General features: G+C 42.6%; 1 protein-coding gene across 2 annotated transcripts in view; it reads right to left on the minus strand.

Moving 5' to 3' along the window:
• wdr74 (WD repeat domain 74) overlaps positions 1 to 2,906 on the minus strand; it is a 7,402-nt gene extending 4,496 nt beyond the window's left edge. For both annotated transcript variants that reach the window (XM_053515656.1, XM_053515655.1), the window contains exons 1-4: positions 2,765 to 2,906; positions 2,344 to 2,450; positions 514 to 638; positions 102 to 165 (exon numbers count right to left, since the gene is read on the minus strand). In XM_053515656.1, coding sequence (XP_053371631.1) covers positions 102 to 165; positions 514 to 638; positions 2,344 to 2,450; positions 2,765 to 2,828 — 360 coding nt within the window. In that variant the 5' untranslated portion in view covers positions 2,829 to 2,906. The remainder of the gene's footprint in view (positions 1 to 101; positions 166 to 513; positions 639 to 2,343; positions 2,451 to 2,764) is intronic.
• Positions 2,907 to 10,000: the final 7,094 nt, after the last annotated feature.

The raw sequence follows: 10,000 nt of genomic DNA on the forward strand, positions 1-10,000 counted from the left end.
ATTCATAAGTCCAACCAGAAATTTGTCATAGGACATTACAGCTTGTAACCTGGACACAGCACATCACCCAGACAGACAGACAGACAGACAGACAGACTTACCGTCTCACCTCCTGCTTCAGGCCACACCTTCAGCAAGCCAGACTCCACACATGTTACTAACGACCTGGTGCGCACCACACACACACACACACACACACACACACACACACACACACAAGGGTACAGGTTAAAATTGTGAGACCACTTTAGTGAAGAGTGAGACAGGTGTGAGAGTGAGACAGGTGTGCTGCAGTGAGAGTGAGGGGTATATGATGGAGAGGCTGGATCCCCCTAGAACAGCCGTTTCCAGATGTTCCGGGGATAAACCCTCCTCCACTCCCCCCCACGCCACGCCCGGGTCTGAACACACAAGACTGTGTATGAGGTGAGCTTCAGCACATTGTCTATCTGCAGTGTGACACTCCATACACTCTGTGTGTGTGTGTGTGTGTGTGTGTGTGTGTGTTGGTACCCATTGGTGACGGCGAGGCCAGTGAAGCGTCCTTGTGTTAGATCTGCACACTCTCGGCTCTCAGTGAAAATCCCCTTCTCCGTACTGAACGTCTTCACTCTGCCGTTAACACTTCCTATTAATACCTGACACACACACACACACATTATAAACAGCGCAGTAATTAGCAGTGTACACATTACTCACCGTTCAGTTCACTATATAACGCTTCTCACTTGCCATTTTATGGAATTTTGGGTCTCTATGATGTTTGGGGAAGCTATTAGATCTTTATTCACTGAATACGAACACGTGTTTATCATTTCTGTATTTAAAGAAAAGAAATAAAAAACGCATTAACATTATAAAGTCTCCAGACACACAGGTAACGCTACCATACTGCAGCATCAGCAAGAGAGAAAACTACAACTGTTTGGTTTACACACAGGTTTTTGTTTGTAGTGACCATGATGCTTGGCGCTTCAGCGTCCAATCGTCTCCCAGCAGGGACGGACTTCACTTCCCCTGGTAGCGTTTCCCCATGACGTAAATGTCCTGGGGGAGACTTTCTCCATGGTCGTCACTCACAGCACTGAGGGCGGCTCCAGGAGGGAATGAAGAAAAGCATCTTAAGTCCGATGCTGCAGTTTGTAGACCGACATGTCCGGAGCAGACCTTCAACAGAACGACATTCCTGAAGGTGGTCCATGACACACGTTCAGCAGATTAACATTAAAGTGGTCGCTTGTTGTTACTGATATGTGAAAACTCTGTCAGAAGTACGGAATGGTAGCACTTTGCTTGTTTATAGCCTTTAAGTTTTCATTAGTTCGACTCTGATCTGCAAATGTAAAAGAAAAATAGATCAAGCGGTGGGTGATAAACATTCTTCTGTCCAGGAACCAATTCCCTGTGAGGTGGTCAGTAATCAGGTGTCTCACCCGCAAAGAAAACAACAGTACTCTGTGTTTGCAGTAAACGCTCGCCAAGCAGTTGATCAGGTTCACACCCAAGAGCGGCCTTGATCTAAGCGGCTCCGCCTAGCTCGGTGATAAACCCAAACATCTCACGTTCCAGGTAAGCTCGGCCCGAGAAGATCAATCGGGATTGCTGGAGATCAACGGCTTGAAATCTGAACCTTCAGGAGCTACAACAGCTTCTGCCTCGTCCACCTCATCTTCATCCTGCAGCGTCCAACGTCCACACTTTTGGTGGACTTGGAACAGGACGTCGTGGTTTCTGTTTCTGAGACATCAGTGAAGCAGCAGTAACAATCTGTGAGACACGACCAAAGACCTCACGTCCTTCAGCTCGCTCCGCGTCACTGGGACGACACACACCCTTCAGCCACGCTACATACACATTACATACGAGGGAACCAATACTTTGTTCTGATCACAAATTTTGCACTAAAGTATAATTTGTATGTGTGTGTGTGTGTGTGTGTGTGTGTGTGTGTTCTTTATGACTGTCCGTCACTCCCTGCGTCAGAACTCGCCACAGAGAGATGTCTCTCAAAGACCTTTAAAACAACCTAAAAAGTTATTTCTGTGATCAGTATCTCACACATACACTCTTACATTCACTCACACTCGCTCACTCACGGGGTTAGACACACACCTCTGTCTCGCACTCACTCTCGCACTCACTCTCGCACACTCACTCTCGCACACTCACTCTCGCACACTCACTCTCGCACACTCTCCCACGCACACTCTCCCACGCACACTCTCCCACGCACACTCTCCCACGCACACTCTCCCACGCACACTCTCCCACGCACACTCTCCCACGCACACTCTCCCACGCACACTCACACACTCACACACTCTGACAGGGTTAGACACACACCTCTGTCTCGTGCTCGTCCCCCCAGGTGATGGTGCAGATCTCCTCGTCTCGGCTCAGGTTGCGCATCTCACAGAAATTATACACCTGCTTCCTGCTCACACACACACCTGCACACAGGAAGATAATTAACACACACACACACACTCGTCTAGTTGTTGTTCCCCCTCCCCCTCAGGTGTGTAATGAGGTAAACATGTAACTCGCTCTGGGGTCCTGTCACGTGCTGTGTCACGTGCTCTAATGTACAAACTACTTCACACACACCTGAACACACTCGAGCCTTTAACTCGCATTAACACTTTATTACAGCGTGTGCGCGTGCGCGTGCGCGCGTTGGCTAATGCTCATGCTAACAGTTGTTGTTTTCCTGATGAAACACCCCCCTCACACACACACACACACACAACACTCTCTCTCTCACCCTTCAGGATGCCGGTCTCCGCTCCCACCCACACTGAACACTCCTGACTCCTCACACACGCCATGTCTCTCCTCTCTCTCTCTCTCTCTCTCTCTGCTCCACGCTGTGTGCACGCGCTCTCCGCTCCGGCCGGAAACACACAGCGCCGCGCGACAGTTCCGGGTTAGTTTTAGTTCCGCCCGAGTCAGAGAGTAACAGCACCACGTCACATTTAACATTACACTGTGTGTGTGTGTGTGTGTGTGTGTGTGTGAAGATGAGGGTTTGGGTGGTGAAGTGGACATATTCCCTCTGTCTGTGTCTCTGTGTCTCCATCCTTTACTTTCTTCCTTTTAGGAGGGAGGAGGGGGGAGGGGGAGGAGAGGGGGAAGAGGGGGAGGAGGGGGAGGAGGAAGAGGGGGAAGAGGGGGAGGAGAGGGAGAGGGGGAGGGGGGAAGAGGGGGAAGATTGAGGGAGGACAGAGACATAGATCCCGTTTAACTTTTGAACCGGACAGAACCGAACCGGATCCTATTAATATTATGTAATGTAATGTTAATATTAAATAGTAACGTTATTAACGCTGATTAGAGGCAGAGAGTCTCATGTGATCACATCCCCTGGTGATAGTCTCTGGATCTTCTGGTGACATTTTAAATACATATAATAAGATCTACAGGATGATCCTTTCACATTAACTCACAACAAAGTAAACTCCAAGTTCTCACGTCTGACAACTTTAAGGCCTCAGATCGGTTCCCTGCCTCAGATCGGTTCCCTGCCTCAGATCGGTTCCCTCTCCAAACCAGTAGAATGTGATGAACAGTGCTGTGTTTATGGAGACATTAGAGTCACAGGAACTTTACTCATTATTATTTTCACTGCCTACAGATACAGAGGAAGATAGAAGGAACTATTTAATTTCAGTAACACACCCTCTTGCTAATGCAACCACAAGTAATATAGAAATTACGCTACATTTTAATGTTTACATTTTTCTCATTTTTGGCAGCTACTTTTCTGTTACAACACTTAAATTATATTTTACTTGAATAATTTTTAATAAAACACTTTGCACCCTAACCAGTATTTTGCCTCTATTCCAAATTACCCACACATCCTGGATTTTACAGTATACATTTATTTTCAAAATACAGTATAAACACACTGCACACAAAACATGTTAAACACAAAACATTGGCGCATGGTGAGGTTTCAGGTTCAATAGTTTCAGCACATCAGCGAAGTTTAAAAAGCTAAACTCAACAAAGTAAAGCAAACAAAAGCACACGCATCTCTCTTATAGGTATGTTGTCTTCTTGATAGGAGAATTTGGCAGCCGTTCCAGCGAGGTGTTCCAGCGGGGTGTTCCAGCGGGGTGTTACTTTTATTAAATTGTTTGCACTGGTCTTCTGTGCAGTTCATTTCTTTATTTCCTGAAAAACAATGAAAGTAAAATGAAATAAAATGTGTTTTTTTTTAATGACATTGCTTTATATACACAACACTTTTAACATGCAACAGATTAATATACGCACAAGTTCTCACCTTAAGGTGACGCTCCAGTAATTCAATTTCTAGTGTTGCTTTTTTAATGGATAGCCTTTTCTCTTCCATTTAAGGTCCATCTCCATGTCACTTGTTTTTGAAGATGGACCTTATACAGCTTCTTTGCTGGCAACTAGGAAGGAAACCAGGATTTATTATTTAAAAAATAATTAAATAAATAAGATTCTGTCAGACAATAAAATTAAAATATGGACAACTGCACACAAATTCTTACATTGATTAGATCATGCATTGAGGTTGAAGGACCTTCATCCGTGGGTAAATCCCCAGGTATGTACTGTGAAAGAACAATGACAGTTTGTTACTCTAATGTAAAAAGGGGGCGCTGCATTATAATAGTATGCATCCGACCTCAGTGGATCTACCAGCATTGTCCACTTCTGTCACAGCAGATGTGGTCTCTTCATCATCATCTTCATCCTTCAGTGGAAATATGCAAGTATACGTTATACTTAAAAACTATATACTATAAAACAACAAAATACCTAAAAGCAACAATACACTTACAACTGTGCCAGACTGTGTTTTTTCTGTAGCGTCCAATAATACAATCCCTCTATCAGTATCTATAAGAAAATACAACCCATAAAATTCTCAATATTATCAAAGAAAAAAACAATAATGCAGGAAAAAACATGTCAAAGTAATACAACTAAGATCACAGTAGCCTAAACATCATATGCAGTTAAATAAAGTAAGCCTGCATAAAAACATAAAGCATGTTTAAAAGCCTTTAAGTGACAGAGATGGTCATTTATGAAGTCGTATAATAAAAATAAATCATAATGGTAAACTTACATTTTACCATGTTAGTGTCACTGGTGGCCCTTTATTAAGGGACAGAGGCGATGTTAAATGTGTAATTTAATACAATCACACATTTACTCTGTCTGTTATTTTTTTCCAAGCCAACTTTCTTTCTTTAGCCGGTGCAGCTGTATTGCTTTGTATCATTATTATTGGCTTAAATTCCTCATATGTCTGCATTTAAACCTCTGTGCAGTATAATAGACCCTGTGGAGTATAATAGACCCTGTGGAGTATAATAGACTCTGTGGAGTATAATAGACCGTGTGGAGTATAATAGACCCTGTGGAGTATAATAGACCGTGTGGAGTATAATAGACCCTGTGGAGTATAATAGACCCTGTGGAGTATAATAGACTCTGTGGAGTATAATAGACCCCGTGGAGTATAATAGACTCTGTGGAGTATAATAGACCCCGTGGAGTATAATAGACCCCGTGGAGTATAATAGACTCTGTGGAGTATAATAGACCCCGTGGAGTATAATAGACTCTGTGGAGTATAATAGACCCCGTGGAGTATAATAGACCCCGTGGAGTATAATAGACCCCGTGGAGTATAATAGACCCCGTGGAGTATAATAGACCCCGTGGAGTATAATAGACCCCGTGGAGTATAATAGACTCTGTGGAGTATAATAGACTCTGTGGATGATAATAGACTCTGTGGAGTATAATAGACTCTGTGGAGTATAATAGACTCTGTGGAGTATAATAGACTCTGTGGATGATAATAGACCCTGTGGAGTATAATAGACTCTGTAGAGTATAATAGACCCTGTGGAGTATAATAGACTCTGTGGAGTATAATAGACCCCGTGGAGTATAATAGACTCTGTGGAGTATAATAGACCCTGTGGAGTATAATAGACCCTGTGGAGTATAATAGACTCTGTGGAGTATAATAGACCCCGTGGAGTATAATAGACCCCGTGGAGTATAATAGACTCTGTGGAGTATAATAGACCCCGTGGAGTATAATAGACCCCGTGGAGTATAATAGACCCCGTGGAGTATAATAGACCCTGTGGAGTATAATAGACCCTGTGGAGTATAATAGACTCTGTGGAGTATAATAGACCCTGTGGAGTATAATAGACTCTGTGGAGTATAATAGACCGTGTGGAGTATAATAGACCGTGTGGAGTATAATAGACCCTGTGGAGTATAATAGACTCTGTGGAGTATAATAGACCCTGTGGAGTATAATAGACCCCGTGGAGTATAATAGACTCTGTGGAGTATAATAGACTCCGTGGAGTATAATAGACTCTGTGGAGTATAATAGACCCCGTGGAGTATAATAGACCCCGTGGAGTATAATAGACTCTGTGGAGTATAATAGACCCCGTGGAGTATAATAGACTCTGTGGAGTATAATAGACCGTGTGGAGTATAATAGACCCTGTGGAGTATAATAGACTCTGTGGAGTATAATAGACCGTGTGGAGTATAATAGACTGTGTGGAGTATAATAGACTCTGTGGAGTATAATAGACCCTGTGGAGTATAATAGACTCTGTGGAGTATAATAGACCCTGTGGAGTATAATAGACTCTGTGGAGTATAATAGACCCTGTGGAGTATAATAGACCCTGTGGAGTATAATAGACTCTGTGGAGTATAATAGACCCTGTGGAGTATAATAGACCCCGTGGAGTATAATAGACCCCGTGGAGTATAATAGACCCTGTGGAGTATAATTGACTCTGTGGAGTATAATAGACCCTGTGGAGTATAATTGACTCTGTGGAGTATAATAGACTCTGTGGAGTATAATAGACCCTGTGGAGTATAATAGACTCTGTGGAGTATAATAGACTCTGTGGAGTATAATAGACCCTGTGGAGTATAATAGACTCTGTGGAGTATAATAGACTCTGTGCCGCTCTCTCTTTTCTCACCTTGATTTTTTATTTTGACTTGGAAATCGGTGATCCATTAAAATGTCTTTATGAATGCACCGTGCACGCGCACTACCTCTGGGTAACCAGTAGAAGATGACTAAACTTACTCTGCTCAGGGGGTTTGGAACCGACATACTCACGGTGTGCGGGTTTGGGGTTAATCAACCCAGAGGTTAAGGTTAACCAAATGGTAAGCGAGCTGTCTGGAATCCCCCCCTGGTCTGTCCAGGTCACAAGGACATGCTGCCATCACACACCTGACCTCTCCTGGACACACATGGTCCGGGGGGGACCGAAGAACATGATTAGATATTTATTATATGTATCTGTGCTATTCGTTAAACTTTACAGCATGCATTCAGTTTATTTGTAGCATTTCTTGTACTTCACTGTACTAAACTATTTCTTGCATTTATTTATTCATTCTTTACATTTGTATGATTAATTCACGCTCGGGAACGAAACGGAACAATCGTTCCCGGTAAGAAAACTCCTTCTCTGTGTGTGTGTGTGCATGTGGTTTGAATTCATTGGGCAAATATGTAATAATGTCCAGTAGGGGCAGTGTGCAGTAACAAAGGGAGTTCACTGAGACTAGTGTAACACACAGTGTCCTACATTTGACTTTAATATCGTAGTAAAACTAGCTGAGAATAATAAAGTCACTACGGAAATCTCCACATCAGTAACATGTAATAGTGAGAACTTCATGAAACCATGAGCATTAAGATTCTTTCTTTGACAATTTAATAAACATTGATGCAGATTATAAACTAACCAGATCAGATCAGAACCTACACTACTGTACTTCCCTTCAAGAGACTCATTTCATTCATCTTAATTAAATTTTTTGCAATTAAATTTTATTTGTATAGGACAAATTAACATAATAAACTTTTAACATCAGTTATTGTCACAAAGCAGCTTCACAGAATTAACAGAAAATTATGAAAATGTGTCTGAATCAAAACAATCAGATTGTTTTGATTTAGAAGCCAAGAACCAGACTCAACAGGGAACGCATCCCATAGCAGGGATTGATCTGCACTCATACTGGGTGTTAGGAGGCTGGAAGTTCAGTAGAACAGGAGATGTGGAGAAGTTCATATGGAGTCCAGTTGGTTATTGGAGGCTCAGGTAGACTGTAGGAAACTCCGGTCCTGAACTATCGAGCGACTGCAGTCACGAGTCCTCAGAGAGACAGCTGTCTCCACCAGCCGAGGACAGGAGTGATGGGAAGTTTAAATCATTTTAGTGACTCGGTCCTTTGAATCTCATTCATCAAAATTTACGAATCTTTTTTTGAGTCATTTAGTTCATTTCATTTTTTGAAATACATACATCTACATACACACACTTTGTCTATAGTTCCAGTAATGAAAATATTACAATACAGTTAAGGACATATTATAATAGACAGAATGAGCAGCTCACCATCATATCTTCCAGTCCGAGTTGTTCGTTCTTTTGGAGGACTCATTGAGGAGAACCGTTCAATTTAGTTTCCTTTGTACTGCACTTCATAATGTCTATGGGAATCTCGGATTAAAGACTCAAGGGTAATTACTCATTTCTGTACATAACCTACGGAGGTTTTGTGATGCTTTGCGCATGCGCGCCCAGTAGAACATGAACAAATCACTTTTCGAGACGACTCGTTCTTCTGGGTCACATTAAAGATTCATTCAAAAAGAACTAATTGTTCATGCACGACCCATCACTAAAGGCCAGGACCGTCTTTACGGTAAAGTGGAAATGTCCCTAGTCACCACACGCATCCCAGACAGACAACACGGGACATCCATGTGATGAGATCTCCAAACAGAAGCAGGACACCAGGACGAGTCAGACCAGAGGACAGAGGGAGTCTGGATCACTGAAAGAGAGAGAGAGAGAGCAAAGAGGAGAGATGGCAGTTAGGTATGGTCACAGTCACACAATGTATAATGTGAATGTATATTAACTGTAGAGTGCAAGCAGAGACTCCGGCAGGACTAACTATGACATCATAACTGAAAGGGAGGAGCCAGAAGGAAACACAGACATGAGGGGGAACTGAGATGTAAAGCAAACAATCACCTCACCGTCAGCAAACCTGAGTGATCAATGAGAGTGAGGAAGACAGCATCCAAACATACCAGTTCACCATAATACTCTACGTCCATGAGTCCCCCAGATCTGCTCCTTTACCTAACGCTAATCTATTTATAAAAATGCTTGGCTAAATAAATAGGGGCCATGTCCACACATAGCTGGGTATGTTTAAAAACTGAGAGTTTTATCTGCATGGTGTCGTGTGGACGGGGAAACTAAACAAAAAGATTTTGGCTCGTTGTAACGTCACTTTGTGTGCCGATGATGTCATTGTCTCCTTGGTTTAGACATCAGCTTTAGCAATAGTGGACATTTTACATTAACAAACAGAGGTGCCTGAATGTACTACGAAGTTTACTGCTGCTGCATACAAAACTCTGACAACACAGACCCTGCAGACTAGTGACGGCGGTTTTGGATGAGACCTGCTCAGACTTCTACAGAGTTCAAATTCAAATTCAAATTTTATTTGTCACATACACAGTCATACACAGTACGAAATGTAGTGAAATGCTTACAATTGCTTACAATGCTCAGTTATGTTTTGAGTGCAATCAGTTATGTTTTGTCTAGGCTCCTGATTGGCCCCCTGTTAATTAGGGAGGCTCCTAACAGCACTTAACAGGACATTTTGCGTTTTCATGTGGAAAAAGATCTTTTTAAAATGTAGGTCGTGTGAGGGCCGTTCCCTTAATTCCTACTACATTTTCCAATCTGTAAAGGAGAATACTATGATCAATGGTGTCAAAAGCTGCACTGAGGTCGAGTAACACAAGCAAAGAGATGCATTACTTACTATTTTAACAAGTGCCGGCTGTCATGAGGCCTAAATTCTGACTGATACAGCCATTTCTATGTAGATATGAACATAGCTGCTGTGC

This window comes from Clarias gariepinus, chromosome 17, assembly GCF_024256425.1.
Source record: "Clarias gariepinus isolate MV-2021 ecotype Netherlands chromosome 17, CGAR_prim_01v2, whole genome shotgun sequence".
In the NCBI taxonomy this organism is placed as follows: Eukaryota; Metazoa; Chordata; class Actinopteri; order Siluriformes; family Clariidae; genus Clarias; species Clarias gariepinus.